At 46.7% G+C, this 17,963-nt stretch overlaps 1 protein-coding gene across 1 annotated transcript; it reads left to right on the top strand.

Moving 5' to 3' along the window:
* The first annotated feature begins 1,046 nt into the window (after window positions 1–1,046).
* On the top strand, window positions 1,047–16,559 carry LOC114089517 (bone morphogenetic protein 15-like). The gene is made up of 2 exons (XM_027931439.2): window positions 1,047–1,371; window positions 15,694–16,559. Exons 1-2 carry the CDS (start codon window positions 1,047–1,049, stop codon window positions 16,557–16,559), a joined length of 1,191 nt encoding a protein of 396 aa, XP_027787240.1.
* Window positions 16,560–17,963: the final 1,404 nt, after the last annotated feature.

The following is a 17,963-nucleotide window of genomic DNA, read 5'->3' as shown; positions in this document are numbered from 1 at the left end:
TTGTTTGGAGGTAAAGGCCTCCCACAAATCAGGCCAGACTGATCAACTCTTAATGCCCAGTCTTGACCTCCCATTCTACCTTTTCTCCAGAGCACCAACAAACTTGGGCAATATCAAGTCTACTCCTACCATCTATCTGCATAATCTTGGCCTGGGGCAGCCTTAACGACAGGCCCAGCCCTGGAGGATCCTATTAAAGTGATTAGAGTAGAAGAACTCCCACAGATTCATCTTCCACTCCCTCAGGTTTCTCTGATGAAGCCCATTCAACACTCCTCATGGTAACCAGAAAATTCGAAGTTGGAGTTCTCAAATCATCTGCAAATTTAGAAAACAATCCAAAATCCCTGGTAACTCCTTGGACCCATTATGTCAGGATGGCTGGGGATGATACCAAACACCCAGAATAGTTGAAGCTCCCCTGGTGATATTCCAGTTTTCAGTCAGGATTGAGAACCCCTGGGAAGTCATCTTCTTTAAGCTCCAGCAGCTGTGCTCACAGTGATTTCCACATTTGAGTAGTCATAGAAAATCCTCAGAAAAACTCACTCAACCTACTATCCCTAGAGTGTCCACATTTGAGACTGGACCCAGGAATCTGCATTCATAACAGTCATCTCAGATATGTTCACTTTGAGTCAGCAGTAGGCCACATTTGGGAAATGCTGCCTTTAGAAGCATGGGAGTGAGATGGTCCTTTAAGGTCTGATTGAGGGATGGCATTTACAACAGCTGTGAGGCAGAGCACCTCCCTACTCTTTCTTTCTTCCTTCTGGATGAGGTGAGGGAGGCAGTCCTTCTCCTTGACTTTGGCCTCTTAGAGAAGCGAGTGGCACGGGCACGCTGCCTTACCCACCTCCTCTTTCTGCTCATTTTGATGCTACTTTGGCCTAGGAGGTCATCTTGGGAAGCAATATAGGGCCTGCCTTTCATTCCTTGTCCCATCCTTGGTCCTGGAGCCTGGGTGTGGTTACTTGCATGAAACGAAGGGATCAGAGTCTTCAGGGTCAGGTTAGAACTCTATGCTGAACACCAAGCTTTCCAGGATGGTCGTCCCCAGCATTCTTAGAATACTTCTTTGGGGACTGGTGCTTTCAATAGAACATGGGGTCCAAATGGAAATGGTAGACCATTCTTTTGTCACCCCCCTGCCCACTGAAACCCCTCCATTGTCACTGTTTTGGGAGCTGGTAGAAGCTCCAGAGAAGCAGCAAAGGGAGCCACAGCTCAGAGGGTATCCTCTACAGTACATGCTGGAGTTGTACCAGCGTTCAGCTGACCCCGATGGACGTCCTAGGGAGAATCGCACCATTGGAGCCACCATGGTGAGGCTGGTGAGGCCTTTGGCCCATGTAACAAGGCCTAGAAAAGGTGAGTTCTTGTGTGCCCATTCTACCCTAGCATTGGGAGAAGGACGGAAGAGTGTGGAGAACAAGGAATCAGAGTTTACTGTCAGGCCTCAATGCCTGGTGCACATAGGCATGGCTTCATTTTCTTTTTTCTTTATTTTGGTGCTGGAGATTGGACCCCAGGGTGCCCTACAACCAAATCAGTCTCCATCCCTTTTTAGGGGGTGGGGGAGTACCAGGGATTGAACTCTGAGCCACATCCCCAGCCCTATTTTGTATTTAAATTGGAGACAGAGTCTCACTGAGTTGCTTAGCGACTCTCCATTGCTGGCTTTGAACTTGTCATCCTCCTGCCTCAGCCTCCCAAACTGCTGGGATTATAGGCGTGCAACACCACGCCAGGTCCCAGCCCATTTTATTTTATTTAAAAATTTATTGATTTATTTTTTGGTACTGGGGATTGAACCCAAAGGTGCTTAAGTGTTATACCAATACCACAATCCTCAAATAACTCGCAGATCACAAATTGCCATTCCAATTAAGCCTTTATTGTTGGCCAGTGGGGTGGACACTCAACCCTAAAAGTGAAATAGTCAGAGTGGCGCACCCCCTTTGGTTTGGCCTCATATTTAAGCCAAAAAACTACAAAAGGGACATTTGGGGGTTTAGCCAATGCAAGCAAGCCAAGTTACAGAAGCGGGAGATTGCAGTCAGGTGGTGGGAGGCTTAGCTAATCAAAATAAGCCCAGTTACCCAGTTACAGAAATAGGATCCCAGATCCCCCAGTTACAGAAACAGATCCCAGTTAGATAGTTCCGTGTTCTTGAGGGTTTCCACAACAAAAGGAAAAAAAGAAAAGGAAAACTTGCCCCAGTCGTGACCTTTCTGGTTGGCATGGCTGTTTCACAAAAAGGAGTTTCTAAACAAAATGAAGTCACTATAGTCAAGACTTCTGTCTCATCATATTAGCTCTGAGCCCCATTCCCAGCCCTTTTTCATACTTTAATAGAGACAGGGCCTTGCTGAGTTGCTTAGAGCTTTGCTAAATTGCGGAAGCTGGTTTTGAACTTGCAGTCCTCCAGCCCCAGGCTCTGGAGCTGCTGCAATTACAGGCATGCACTACCACATTTGGCTGATTTTTAAATTTTGAGTCAGGGTTTTACTAATCTGCTGAGTGTCTTGCTAAGTGGCTTGGGCTGGCCTGAAACTTCTGATCCTCCTGTCTCTGCCTCTGGAGTCACTGGGATTACAGATATGTACCACCATGCCCTGGTTTTCAAGGGACGGCAAGCTCAGGAAAGTTGGCTCCAAGCCTGTTTTCCTTTGGGGACCCTGCTTAAGAGCAGATAGCTTGGGGCCTACTTTCCAGTCTCCATGACAACTGAGTAATGTGTTAGCCACTTTCTTTCATAAAAATCTTATTGCTTGTTACCTCTAAAAATTGGAATTGAGTTGCATTTTTGTGGAGGGCTGTTTATGTGGTGGTTTGTAAGGTCAGGCAATGGCGACCAAAAGGAGGCAGATTTAAAAAGGCTGCTGAATGAGGCTTTATTGAGATTTTGCTCCTGGGAGGGACCCTCAGACCAACAAGATGGGTCTGAGGAGAAGTGCATGGGGCTGGACAGGACTGGAATTTTTTATTGGGCTTAGGGCAGGAAGGGAGGGCTTGGGACAGGAAAAGGGGGTTTTTTAGAGTCCATTGTCCTTCTGGGGTTGGTTGCAGGAGCTGGCTAAGATCCAGAATTGGCCAGGAAACCCCACTGATTGACAGGTTCTGTCAGCACTTGATTGGTGGTTCTTTCTCGCCTGAGGGTTGCTTGGTGCTTTGTTCTGTAATCGCCTCAAACCAACCTAAGGGTTTGCTCTTAAAAGGAAAATAGTACAGGATGCTGTGTTGGAGACTTCTAAGGCCTCAGAAAGGATGAGAGAAGCTAACCCCTGAGGATATGTGAGTATCTGCTGATACCACCGGTTATGGATAATGAGTCCTGCTTCCTCACATGTTGAAGTTTGAACATTAGAGAAGCAAGCCGAGGGAAGCATATGCAAGAGGGCTTATTTGAAAAGGACTAAGGAAGACTTTTCCTGGGAGTGAGAAGGGGGCCATAGCTGGTATCCTGCTATCCCAGGAAGCGAGGTGTTGTGCCCATTTTATATGTCCTAGGCTCCCTTTGTTCTCCTGCCCTCTTCCCGTCTTTCTCCTTCCTGTGTATGTGACTAGGCATTTGACTAGGCCTAGCAAATGCTTGGTGGGATGGCCAGATGGTGGGAAACTGGTGGGCTGAAGGGGAAATGACAGGATGGAGCAGCCAAGGACACATTAATTAACAACCTTACACCTTCCTATAGGGATGGGCAATTCCTGGGACATGTTACCTTAGCAACAGGTTGGAGCAGGGGGAGTTCTTGATAAGGCTGGAGGGAGGGCTCTGAAGGAATTAACATTTTAATCCCTCAGGGGACAGTCCCCAATTTCCTGGAACTCACTCAAAATTGGCCTGACTTGATCTGACTTGACTCAATTTACCTATCTATACTGACTGTTGAATTCTGGCTTCACTGTTACACTTAATTAATGACAGCTACTGCCAGCTGTAGTTGTGGAGCAATGGAAAATGTTAGAGACAAGAAAACTATGGCATGGGGAGAGAAAGCAACTAGCAAGTGTCACACAGTGGGTGGCTGTCGCGACCCCTCGCCGGCAAGGGAAAAACACGACACAGGATTCTTCTTTCAGCAGTTTATTCAGGCCTTGATTCAAGTATCATCTTCTAGCGACCCCCCACCGAGCGCCCAAGCACAGCCTAATAAAGCCTCCCGCATACCAATCCCAAGCTGCCATGTGGATCTTTCTCATAGGGTGATAAGGGATTACATGCCAACTCTCCATAAAAGGAGTTGTTTATCACAGGCCACAGTGGAAGCCGGCGCCATCTTCTAATGGCGGCCACGGTCTATAGGAACGGCTCACCACAGGTGGCAAAGATGGAATTTGAGTTCAAGTCTGATTCCAAAATCTGTCTATAACTTTGTAAATCTTTAAATGCAGTATCCCAACAGGCCAAGAAGTTCTCCTATTTGGGCCATTCTGCTACTTTGAGATTTTTGGCACCAAATATGCTTTGAGATTGTCTTTGTCCCCATCATACTCAATTCTACTTCAAACATCTGCATTAGACACTCTTCCAGGACAGCAGCAGATGTGCAGGGTTCTCCAGGGAATGTAGGCAGCCATCAACTTCAAGGAACTCTTGAGAACCTGATGAGATTAACCTGGGGTTTTTCACTAGTCTCCATTGACAATGGACAGAATTCGCACTCTCCTTCCAAGTAAAACAACCAATACTCTCCTAGCTATCTCTTACCATGGGCTTTTTGTGTGTCAGGCATTGCAGAAGATGCTGTACAAAACTATCGCCCTTAATCCTTGCCATTACCAGATGAGGTTGGTACTTATTAACATAAACATTTTATAGATGAAGAAACTGAGGCTCAGTAACTTCGCTAATGTTACACAGCTAGTAATTGTTAGTCAGGGGTCAAACCTAGGCTCTTGGGCCCCAGAGCCTGTGCTTTTAATCACCATGCTGCGCTAAATTCCTAATAGATTTTAATTGAGCACTAGGCACTATATCTGGGTTGGGTATATGTGGGCAAATAACTATCCCTGATTTCTAGGAGCTTCTAGTCATAATGACAGGCCAAAGGTGCAACTTATGCAGTCGAGGGGGAGAAATAAAGAATGTCCATGCGTTTCTGCCCTTTTTCACTCAAATCACTCAATACAATTTCACTCTATAGGTTCTTAAGAAAATGAAAATCCTTAATGCTAGGCATTGCAATACAGAAATCAATTCACAGCAAACAATTCTAGATTAATTCTAAGTACTGCAAACACACTTATTCATAACAGGTTCATGACAGACATTCCCTCTGCATGCTAAGTGTGAGGTCAGGCAATGGGTGGCGACCAAAGGAGGCAGATTTAAAAGGCTGCTGAAGGAGGCTTTATTGAGACTCACAGAATGGACAGGAGAAGGGTATGAGGAGAAACCGCGTGGGGGCAGGACTGGAATTTTATAAAGCTTATGGCAGGAGGAGAAGGGCTTGGGACAGAAAAAGGTGTTTTTAGAGTCCCTTATCCCACTGGAGTTGGTCTGGAGAACTGGCTGAGACCAGGATTGGTTGGGAGACCCTGCTGATTGACAGGTATTAGCTAGGAGATCCCGCTGATTGACGACTGATTGATGATTCTTTCCAGTGCTTAGGCTGCTTGGTGCTTTGTTCTTAAGTCACCACCACTGACCTGACATCTGGACTTTTTTGATGTAGGGCTGCGAATTTCATCTGGATACTTTCTGCTGGCTTAGGGGAGTGGAGGAGGGGGGAGGGGAAGGGGAGTGGCTTGGGTGTTGGTTCCTTAGGAAGGCAACTGTAGGGGTGTAGTATCATCTGGTTGTAGGTCACTTTGGCAATTTCACCTATGCACTTTGGAGAGAACCTGAGGAGGCAGGGAGCAAACATTAATAGAAGTCCTATTACTAATATAGGGGTGAGAATGGGAGCCAGCCACATAATGAGGGTTGAGTTTAGCCAGCCTGACCAAGGGTCATTTGATTGTTGCTGTTTAAGCTTTTCATCCAAACAACAACAGAGGGTGTTGACATTCTTTTCGACCAATTCAGTTTCATTGACATAGTAGCAGCATTCTTGGTTCAGGAATAGACGGGTTCCTCCTTTGTCTGCTGTCAGATCTAGGGCTCCAAGGTTCTGTAATGAAACTTGGGCAATGGATGTTATTTGCCTTTGTAGGGAAGCCAGGGATGCAGCCAACACTCTACTGCTTCCCAAAGTTGTTGTTCAAGCTTCTGAGTAGTGGTTACTGTATAACCAAGTCCTCCTGCCCCCAGTTTGGAAGCAGCAAGGGAGAAGGCCAGGGAGAGTCCAACTACTACTGCTAGAAAGACAGCCTGCCTTGTCCTTGAAAGGGAGGTAGCAACAAGCCATGTTAATTCAGCCTCACTGTACAGAGTTAATTGAGGGACCAAGGTGGAAGGAACACAAAAAGCAAAGGGCGTGTTGAGGCTTAGATTTTTTTTGTTGTTGTTAGGGCACCACTGCACCAGAAAAAGAACCACAGTAGGGCAAATGTTGGGGAAGAAATTCGAACCATCTTGTCACAGGGTGCTGAACCAGAGGAAGTGTAGCATCAAGGGAAATTTCCTGATGAATTACAAACAAGAAGTACTTCCTCAAAGGCTGGAGAGGGGGGTCCGTGGGGTCTAGTTGAGGTATGGAGAGGAAGATCAATGGGAATTACAGTTAATGGAGTATGATCCAAAGCTGTGCAGAAGAAACAGCATGAAATGTTATTAACTTTGGATAAATTGAGAAGCTGAAGGCCCTGATGTATTAGGGCCATCCATGAGTAAGGGTCAGCTTTGGGATGGGCAACTGCATCCAGCTCGTGTTGGAGTTCTTCTCTTACTCCTGGGTGGTTATGTGAATTTGAGGGAACACTTGTATATAAGCTCTCAATATTCTGATAGAGGCTGAGGGGTGCTTGGCAAAACCCCCCAAATAGAATTTACCATCAACACCCAAAGCCCACTTCGGGTCCCATGAGTTAATTTGGTGTATGCTTGATTCTCATAGCAAGGCTTATCTAGGAAGTGTTTCTTGCATGAATTATAAGGACACCTGCCATAGGTGTCAGGCCAGCACTTACAAGATTCCTCAGTTTGGTCTGCTATGAAGCATAGCATTGCTAAACATAAGTGGGACGAGGTAGCAATCCAGTAATGTTAAGGGTGACCACCCGATTGCAGCCAGTGGAAGGGCAATCACCTTGACCTATAAACTGAGAGTGGGTGGAGCCATCCTGCTGCCATGTGGCTTGGATATAGAAGCACCATCTGTGGGTTGGGATAGAAGCTTTAGAGAGATTATAATGATTAGTAAAAGAAGGAGAGGGTTGGTGAGAAGTCGTGAGTTTCGTGGGCCTCAGCATGGTGGAAGTCCAGGACTGGACGTTTGGAACAGTGCTTTTCTAAGGTGAGAGACATGGTACCAGGGGGAGTGGCCCAAAAGCTTGGCCACTGTTGGGGTAGTAAGTATGACTGTATGGTGTCCCTGTCCAGCGAGGTTCCAATGATTGAGGATGCAGCTGTCAAAGTAAGATTCACCTGGTTGAAGAGGGTTCGATTGAGTACCTGGTTGTGCTGGGATTGAGGTAATGGATGGCGCAAGAAGGCATTGGTCTGCATGCTCCCTTAGGAGTTTGTGTAGAAGTATGAGATAGGGCAAGTAGGACACAGGGGAGGAGCAGTGATTGGAAAGATGTGGTTGATTAAGAAAGGGTGCCCATAGAGTAGCTCAAAAGGACTAAGGCCTAAAGGGGCTCGAGGCCAGGGTTGCCCAAATTTGGGTGAGGGCCAATGGCAGGAGATTGGGCCAGGACAACCTGAGTTCAATAGCAAGTTTAGTGAGATAAGCCTTGAGAATGCCATTAACTCTGTCAACCTTACCTGAGGATGGGGGTCAGTAGGGGATGCAGAGCTCCCAAGTGATGCTGAGGCCTTTGGAGACTAGTTGAACAACCTGAGAAGTGAAGGCCGGACTGTTGTCTGACTGAATGGAGGCAGGAAGTCCAAACCTGTAAATGATCTGCTCAATGAGGATGGAGGTGATGGTGTCAGCAATTTCCCTCAAGGTAGGGAAGGCTTCTATCCAACTATAAAAGAGTGCTATCCCAAGCCACAAGCAGTTAGATTCTGTGCCAAGGCTTGCCCAAAGAGGTGGGGACTGTTCCTGAAGCCTTGGAGTAGGACTGTCCATGTCGCCTGTTCAGACCTCAAGGATGTAGGGTCTTACCATGTGAAGGCAAAGAGGTAATAAGAGTCTGAATGGAGAAGCACTATAAAGAAGGCATCTTTAAGATCCAGGACAGTAAAGTGAGTGGTTGAAGGGAGGAAATGAGAAGAAAGAGTGTGAGGGTTGGCAATCACTGGGGGTGGATGGGAATATCCGCCTCATTAATTAGGTGGAGATCCTGGACTAAGCCATAGGCTCCTGAGGGTTTGCGTACCTGCAATATGGGAATGTTGCAGGGGAAGTCAGTAAGGATTAAAAGTCCCTGGGTGAATAGCTGGTCTATGATGGGTTTAAGTCCCTCCCTGTGGGTTTTGGAGATGGGAAATTGGGGTTGCAAAGAAAATTTAGTTTGTGGTTTCAGCTGGATGTGGACTGGCTTGTAGTGAAAGGTTATGACCGACTTGGAGATGTCCCAGACCTGGGGATGACTAGGTCAGGGGGCAATGGCACAGTAGGTACTGTTGGGTTATTAGGGTAAGGATTAGAGGCAGAAGGAGATGGGTGGTAGTATTCTTGGGGTACAGTTGGGGGTACCTCCTAGTAATTGGAGGACATCTCTGCCTAGGAGAGGAACCGGACAGGATGGAATGACCAGAAAAGAGTGTGAATGGGTGTCCCTCCAGGGCACAGGCCAGCATAGCAGTTCGGTTTGGGGAGGAGGGTTTGCCATCAATCCCCATAACTGAGACCTGGGAATGAAACAGAGGCTCAGAGTGGGTAGGCAAGACAGAATAGGTAGCCCCCATGTCCACAAGAAATGTTATGGACTTACCCGCTGCCTGGAGAGTTACCCTGGGCATGGTGAGCGTGATGGGGGTCGTGGAGTCTGGGCTTCTTCAGTCTTCTGTGAAACCCAATATTTCAAGAGAAGAGATGGCCTGGCGGGTCATACCCCTGTGTAGAGGCACCAAGGAAGGGCCAGCAATGGGGCAGTCACTCTTCCAATGTCCTGTCTGCTTACAGGTAGGGCATGGCCTGGAAGGAGGCCATGAGTTTGGGCATTGGCAAGCCCAGTGACCTTCACATCCACATTGGAAGCAAGCCCCTGGCAGAGAGGAATGCTAGATCCCCCGTGAAGCTCTCGCTTGAGCTATAGGCCTCAGGGCCACTGCCAAGGCCTGGGTTTGAAGTGTTACCTTTTTCTGCAATGGAGCCTGCTTTAAAGGCCATTCTCACCAGATCTCAAATAGGTGTCTGAGGGCCCTCCTCAGCTTGTTTGAGCTTTTGTCTAATATCATGAGCCGATTGAGTAATGAAATGGGTTGCTAACACTGTAGCCTTGGTGGGAGACTCATGATCCAGCTTAGCATATTTGGTGAGGGCCTCTGTAAGGTGGTAGAGAAATAAGGCTGGATTTTCATCTGGATTCTGGGTGATTAATCTCAGCTTATTAAAGTTAACCACCTTATTGGAAACTGCCTGCATGCCCGCTATAAGGTATTGGACCATGCAAGCACAGTGACGGCAACCTTGTTGGCCATCTTGATAGTCCCAGTTGGGTTGGGTTAAGGGAATGGCTGCTTCACCCTTGGGGAGAGTCATATCTATTAAGTAAATTTGATCAGCATGATCTCCTGCAGCCTGCTGGATGCAGGCTCACTCATTGAGGGGTAAGGGTGGAGGACAGAATGACATAGAGGTCATGCCAGGTAAGATCCTAAGTCTGGGGGAATTATCAGAAGTCCTTAATATAAGTAGAAGAGTCAGCAGAGAAGGACCCAAGGCACTTTTTAATTTGGGGAAGATCTTGAAGTGAAAATGGGTTGTGCATTCAAATGATCCCTTCAGCACCAGTCATTTCCCTGAGAGGACAAAGGAGTTGGGTTAGCTGGTGGGATCACCTGGTGGGATCTGGTGTGGGAACTGATAGAAGAGAGGAGTGAGTGGGGGGAGGGGGGGAAGTTTCTCAGTAGAAGAGGGGAGGGGAGGGGAGGAGCTGTGTCAGCAGGAGAAGGGGGAGGAGGCTTGGAGGGATCCCAAGATATCCCTGGCACAACTGCCCTGACTCTTTCCCACCCACTCCCAGAAAGGCGGGACTCCTTCTGCCTAACTGATGAAACCTGGGTGGCAGACCTGAAGCAAGCAGAGAGGGATGCCACAGTGGAGGGGGTGGCTGTGGCAGGGCGGCTGTGGTGGCTGTGGTGGCTGTGGAAGCAGCAGCAGAGGCGGCAGGGGGCAGGGACGCCAAGCCATACCTCTGGCAGGGGGAGGACAGGAAGGGGAGGCTGAGAGAAGCTTGGGTATCTGAGAATGAGGAAGAAAAAGTGGAACAATGGGAAAGTGGCTCCCCAGCAAGGAAAACTTTAGCAGTAAAACAGAACAGAGAGGAGGAGCGGAGAGCAGAGGGAAGGACGGGAGCCAATCTCAAAGCCTCTGTTTTTGCCTACTTTCCTGTCTGGCAACAGAAATTGTCCAATTCAGTGAGGGCTTAAATCAAAAGTTCCTTCTGGGGGCCATGGTGACCCATTGTACTTTTGGGGTCTAAGGAGAGGACTCTGTTTCCCATGACCTTCCTGCACCCTCAGGGGTGAGTGGGAACAGTAAAAGGCGTCCCAAAGTTTGCTTGCGCTCACCTGAGGAATAGATAAGGGCCGGGCAGGGGTTGAGGCATCCCAGCAACCCACTTGGGGGCCCAAATGGATTGGGGGGGGGCTTGCAGGAGGACTGGGGTGTCTCCACAGTTCCCGGAGACTTGAACGGGACATGCAGGGTCTATGGCATGCATGTGACTTAAGGATAGACCCCACAGTCCGAAAGGGGCTGTAAAGTTGGGAGAGACAAGGGAACTTACCCCACTCCTTTTGGCCCTGATGAAGAGAGGTAAAGAGCAGCTCAGGAATTTTCCAGGTTCATTTGAAAGGGGAAGGGATGGACTTTGATCCCCTGTGGGAGAAGCCCGAAAATCTCTCCTAAGTTTAGGCACCAGATGGGAGGTCAGGCAATGGGCAGTGACCAAAGGAGGCAGATTTAAAAGGCTGCTGAAGGAGGCTTTATTGAGACTCACTCCTGGGTGGAACTCGATCAGACCCACAGAATGGACAGGAGAAGGGTATGAGGAGAAACTGCATGGGGGCTCTACAGGACTGGAATTTTATAAAGCTTATGGCAGGAAGGGAAGGACTTGGGACAGGAAAAGGTGTTTTTAGAGTCCCTTGTCCCACTGGAGATGGTCAGGGGAACTGGCTGAGACCAGGATTGGTCAGAAGATCCCGCTGATTGACAGGTGTTTCCATTGGTGCCTCATTGGTGTTTCTTTCCGGTGCTCAGGTTTCTTGGTTCTTTGTTCCTAAGTCACCGCCACTGACCTGACACTAACCTCAAGTGTCAGATCAAAAGTCTCAAACCTTAAGCTTTAAGACCAGCGGAGGCACACTCACTCAGACCATGGTGATCAGATCAGGAACCAAGGCAGGCTTCTCCTGGGGTGGAGCTGGCAGCCAGTTTAGGAGAGAGTCCTAGGGAGAAGTTGCAGCTCTGGCAGCCAGTTTAGGAGAGAGTCCTAGGGAGAAGTTGCAGCTCTCACCAGGGTCAAGATGTGGCTGTAGAGTTTGAGAGCGTGAGGAAGAGGCAGAAGATCAGGCAATCCATGAAAAGAGTTGGGATGTCAGTCCAGGTTCTCATGAGGCTCTCCAGTGTGAGGGCCTCAGTGCGGGCTGGCTGAATGTCTGTTCATTTGCTCCACCATTTATACTAAATTTTGGGGCTTCTGACCACCCTTTCAATCCCTATCAGCTGTCACCGAATTTCTCAGTGATGTCATTTGCCCTGGGGTTAAAGCATCTAGTTTGTGGTCCCCATCCTGAGTTTTCTTGCCTCTCCCCCTTATTGGGATGAGGACAACATGACAGAGACTTCACTCTGAGCTTCTCAGGGTGGGGAGAAATGACTTGTTTGGGCCCGAGGGCCATACGAAGGCTCTGTAGGTGTGCCTGGTAAGACTGCAGGTTTCAAACTGGAATTTTAAAATGCAGTTGCTTAGGCTAAGGCCTAAGGCCATCCTTGCACTAGTATAATAGAATAGGTAGATAATGTTATAAGTGCTTAGAAAAGGATAAGCAATTGGGATCCCAGGACTCCAGAGAAGAAATGGCTCAGGCCAGGGGATATAATGCAGTAGGTAGAGTGCTTGCCTCAGATGCACAATGCCCTGGGTTCAATCCCCAGCACCCCCCTCCCCCCACACACACGGCTAACTGTTTGGAGCAGAGAAAGGGAAGCAGAGATAATGCTGGAAAGCCTCACTGAGAAGGTAATATTTAAGCTGGCATTTGGGAAAGGAAGAGTAAGGAGCCTATTACATTGGCAGAGAAGTTCATCCTGATTTAGGAAAGAGAAAATAACTTGGTGTGGGTGGAAATTCACTCAACAAATATTTATTCTGCACCTACTGAGGGCTGAGCATGCAAATGTGATTAAGACAGGCAAAGCTACTAGCTTGGAGCACGTGTTCTGGTGGGGAGATAAATGTGCAAACAGTTAAGTTGCAAATTGTGGCAAATGCTGTCAAATGATGAACTAGGTTATGATTGAGAATAGCAATGAAGTCATCTCTTTCCGTGGGGTTATGTGAAGGTACCTTTGAAGAGGGAACCTTTGAGTGGAGGCCAGTTAAGAAGGGAGACATGACAAGAGTGGAGAGACAGCTGACTTAGGTTTAAGGAACTAGGTGCGAAGGCCTAGGGGGTGGAAGGAAGGATGTCCTATTTGTGGCTGGAGTCTAGAGAGCACTGCAGGGAATATGGCAAGATATGAGGCTGGTGAGAGGTGGGGTCTCAGAAGCCCTGAGGAGGGCCCCAGATTCCATTCCTAACTGCAGCACAAAGCAGACCAAGTCAAGTTTGTACTGATACTGTGAGGCTGAGAAGGAGGATGCCAACAATTAGGCATATATCCCAGGCTGACTATGAAGCATACTGGTATCTTAGAGCCTCTCTGGAAAGGATCCAGAAGCAAATGACAAATTCAGTCACAGGGGATGTATGAGTCCTTCCTTTCCCTGAAAAGTTCTGAGCAGACCCTTCCTGGCTCTGATCCTCAGCAACCCCACTCTGCTTCAGGAAACAGGTGAGGTCAAGGTCTGAAAGGAAAGGGCAGTTCCTCACTAGACAGCCTGTTAGAGGTTTGGGTTGGGTTCCTTTTCAGGCAGGGTGGAATGGGTGTATGGGTGGGCCTCTAGGAAAGTTTATTGTTAAGACGGGAGTGTGGAATAACATAAGAAAGCAAACACAGGTCTGACTTGGGCCTGTGTGAATGATGGCTAGTGAGTGCCCCAATCCTGAGGGTGTGTTTAGCATGAGTTAGAATACAAACTTTTAGAAGTACTCTGGAACATCAAAATATTAAAGAGTTCTGTTTAATCCCCAGCACTATTACAATCCAAGACTTGTGGATTCAGTGGCGGAGCAAGGTTAGATTGCCGCAGTCCGGCTGCAGCAAAATAACCGGGGGGTGACGAGCAACTTGTGTACATTGATACAGCAGGAGTGGAAGCCCTTTATTGTAGGACCGGAGGGATATTTATACATTCCACACAGCTTATCTTAATTAGCATAAACTAGATACAGCAGTCAACCAATAAGGAATCTCCACACTTAATGGCTCGCTGGCTTACTTCACAAACCACTCCCTCTGGCAAAATGCCAGTCGCCATCCAGACTTGTTTACAGACTCTTACATTAGATGAATAATACATAAATTAATGTGGAAATACTTACTCAGATGTTTGTAAGGAGAGAGAAAACCTTTTCCTGAGATGACTGGTTTTGTAGTCTTTGCTCTTGACCTTTACCAGGATGGGGAGGAGCACAAGTTGGGAACTCTGCAGGCCCAGCCTTCCTACCCTTTGGCCACTGGGTGTCAGCACAACAGTTTGGATTAAATCTCTCAATTGCTAAGGGGCATGTAGTTTTTAATAGATTTGCCAGCAAACAAAATATTGGTGATCAAGGCCTTGTTGAGATGGTATTTAGAGAAGTGAGGGTAAAATGAATGGGGAAAATGGAGAGCCATTTCTGGAAAGGAATGGAAAAGGGAGAGATGGGGAGTTAAAGGAGAAATGGCCAAAAGATACTCAAGAAGCAATTAAAAAAAAAAAAAAGCTTCTTGTCATTGTAGATGAACAGAATGCCTCTATTTTATTTATTTTTATATGGTGCTGAGGTTCAAATCCAGTGCCTCTCACATGCTAGGCAAACACTCTGCCACTGAGCTACCGCCCCAGCCCAAGAAGCAATTCTTGAAGTTGTTGAAAGACAGAAATGGCAAAAATAGCTGTCCCTACTAGTGACATAATTATTTTGTGGTGCCTTGGTCCTGGATTTAAAACAATGACAGAATAGCACCCAATACTGAATTGTTGCCCCAAACCTGTATCTGTATAGTGATGTGAAATAAGGACTCCTTTTAAAATATTTTAAACTCTTATTTTTAGTTACACATGACAGTAGACTATGTTTTGGCAGAATATATATATATACATGAAGTATAACTTATTCTATTTAGGATCCAACTTTTGTGTGGAGTTTTTCTGGTCGTGTGTACAAATACAAGGCTAGGAAAGTTATGGCCAAGTTTCTACTGTCTTTCCTATTTTCCCCCCTCCCTTCCTTCCCCTTTGTCCAATCCAATGGATTTCTATTGTTCCCCTCCCCAACCTCCCTGTGGGTTAGCAATCAGAGCCAATCCCAAGAAATGAAAGGCCACATGTTTTCTCTGAAATAAGGACCCTTAATCCATGTATGTTTCAACATGTCTTTTGGTCACCTTATTAGTCAATAATATAATTGATCTTCTAAACTCTTCTATGCTTCCCCCCAAGTCTAGAACTGTAAAGTGATCTAAAAGTGAGACAAAATTACTTTCTTTAGTGCTTTATTTTTAATTTGTATTGGTGCACTATAGTTATACATAATAGATTAATTATGACACATTTTACATGGACATGACATAATTTGATCAATTTCATTCACAGTATTTCCTTTTCCCTTACCTCCTCCCTCTCCTGACCAACTTCTTGGCCACTGGTACAGTTTCTTTTCTTAATTGCAACCAGCTTGAGTTCAAATTTTAACTTTACCATATACTGGCTATGTGTCCTTCATGGTTTTGGTTTCTATGGTGCTGGGATTGAACCCAGGGCCTTACATATGCTAGGCAAAACTGCTCTCACCACTGAGATACATCCAGCACTTGGGTGTGTGTCCTTGACATAGCTTCTGTGAGCCTCAATTTTCTTGTCTGCAAAATGGGAATAATAAGTCTCTCATAAGACCATTGAAGATTCAAGAGTTTATAAATATAAAACATCTTGTACATTTGCAAGTGTTCAACAAATGATATATATTATTACCTTGAGTTAATTTCAGGGCTGATTACAGCTGTGTTTCTCTTGTACTGTTTTGTAAAGGATTTTCAGGCTCGGTATTCAGGCAAGACACTAATCCCCTGACCCTGTTCTGTCTTATGTGTACAGGTTCCTGGCATATGCAAACCCTGGACTTTCCTCTCGGACTAAAGCGGGAAGTGTACCAACTAGTCAGAGCCACTGTGGTTTATTGTCAACAACTCCACCTAGCTCACTTTAATTTATCCTGCCATGTAGAGCCCCGGGCCCCACAAAGCCCAACCAACCACTTTCCTTCAGGAAGAAATTCCTCAAAGCCTTCTCTGACATCTAAAGCCTGGACAGAGATGGACATCACACAACACATTCTGCAGACACTCTGGAATCACAAGCATCCCAGGGTCCTAAGACTCCGCTTTATGTGTCGGCAGCAAAAATGTAGCATAGTTCCTGGGATCCAATGGAATGGCACTTCACCTTTGGACACTGCGTTTGTGCTACTCTATTTCAATGACACTCATAAAAGTGGCCAGAAGGCTAAACTTCCCAGTGGACTAGAGGAAATATTAGAAGGGGAATCTTCTCTTTTGAGGAGGGTCCGGCAAGTAGGCAGCATCCTATCTAGGGTTTCTGACTCTTCCCAGAAACAATATGGGTCTGCAAATAATCAGTCTGCAAATAATCAGTGTTCCCTTCATTCTTTTAAAGTCACCTTCCAGCAGCTGGGCTGGGATCATTGGATCATTGCTCCTCATCACTATACCCCAAACTACTGTAAGGGATCCTGTCCTTGGGTACTACACCGTGGTCTCAATTCCCCCAATCATGCCATCATTCAAAACCTTGTCAATGAGTTGGTGAACAAGAATATTCCCCGCCCCTCCTGTGTCCCTTATCAGTATGCTCCCATGAGCATCCTTCTGATTGAGGAAACTGGGAATATTCAGTATAAGGAGTTTGAGGGTATGATTGCTCAGTCTTGTACATGTAGATAATGGCACAGGAACAGCTAGCTCAGGTTGCCCATGTAATTGGAGAATGACTGGAAATATCAGTGTGAAAGATGTACGTGACCTTAAATCTATAGGTCCTATCCCTTGCCCTAAGTATTGTTTCTTTAGTCTCTTTCCCCCATTTGTAATCTATTCAGTTGATAAGAACTGTGCTGATACCCATTTGATCTAGTCAAATTTGGTCACTAGAACAAATCTGACCACTACTATTGGCCAGCACAATTGGACCACCAGTTAGAGCCCTTATTGCTTGGGTAAGATGGTCCTTTGGAGATGTTCTCTATATTTTGTCACTTTTATTGTGACTTTTTCAAGTCACTGGAAGCTGATAGAAGTTTATAAAGTATCCCACCAAAGCCTGGGAAAGGTGGACTTTTGCTAGTGTTCAGCTTCTAAGGCTCTGGAAGATTTGGAGTGGTATTAGTAGCCTGAGATTTTTGTACCCTCTTCCTCCCCTCCTGTCTCCTGTTTCATGTCTCCTATCCAGACTGTCTGCTTCTATGCTCCTTCCACCTTCTAATTCTTGGACTTGAGAACTTTGTAGGTAACCGTCTTTATAAGAATCTTCATGTAAACGTGTACGGCTTTTCCTCTCGGCCTCTGCATCTGGGAAAAGGCCCACAGGGAAGCAGCACCATGGAGTTGTCTGAGATGGCAAGTGCTTGAAAACAACCAGCATTTGTGGTAAAGAGGAGAAGAGCTGTCATTGCTGATTAGGATGAGGGAGATATTTCAAACTTTTTATGGAGCAGTAGGTTTATCACAGGATGTTTTCTTTTTTAAAATTATTTTCCTTTTTTATTTCTTACATGATTTAAAGTCCTATAATCACACCCAAAGAAAGTTCCTTGGTGGCTCAGAGACCAGGAGGCCTGTTTGGGGAGGGAGAGGAGGAGAGGACTGTGGTGGGGGGGAGAGATATGCAGAGGCCTCGAGCTGACTTCATTCTGGCTTACCTGTTTCATGTATCCATTTGGGCTCTGGACATTAGACTTGGGGAGATGGGGATGAATGGAACTCAGTCGTGGGCTGCTGGTAGCAGGCCCGCCCTGGCCCCTGGGGACTCAACCCCCAGTTCTTTGTTATGCATGTCAATGTGGCCAGCTCACAAGGCCATGACGCGGGCTTGCGGTTCCCTGTTTATCTGCCTCGCACATATGTGTCTCTCGGGAACATCTTGACCTGTTCGAGCCTCCTGATAGGGGACGGTGACGTGACGGTAACCCAAGGACGCAGTTATTACTCTTCCCTCCTCACTTTTGAGTAATTTCCCGCAGCTGTTAAAAAGATATATAAGGGGAACAAATCTGGCAATAAAGCGCGCACACGCTCCCTCCTGGATGAAGAACCTTGGTGTCCTGTGTATTTTTAACCCCGCCGTCCCTC

The sequence above is a fragment of the Marmota flaviventris genome, chromosome X, assembly GCF_047511675.1.
Source record: "Marmota flaviventris isolate mMarFla1 chromosome X, mMarFla1.hap1, whole genome shotgun sequence".
Lineage (NCBI taxonomy): Eukaryota > Metazoa > Chordata > Mammalia > Rodentia > Sciuridae > Marmota > Marmota flaviventris.
This window is presented reverse-complemented; position numbering and strand designations above follow the sequence as displayed.

Coding starts and splice junctions, on each gene's coding strand:
- LOC114089517 (XM_027931439.2), top strand. CDS start 1,047: ATGGTCGTCCCCAGCATTCTTAGAATACTTCTTTGGGGACTGGTGCTT. Junction 1,372..15,693: donor TGTAACAAGGCCTAGAAAAG/GTGAGTTCTTGT, acceptor TTATGTGTACAG/GTTCCTGGCATATGCAAACC.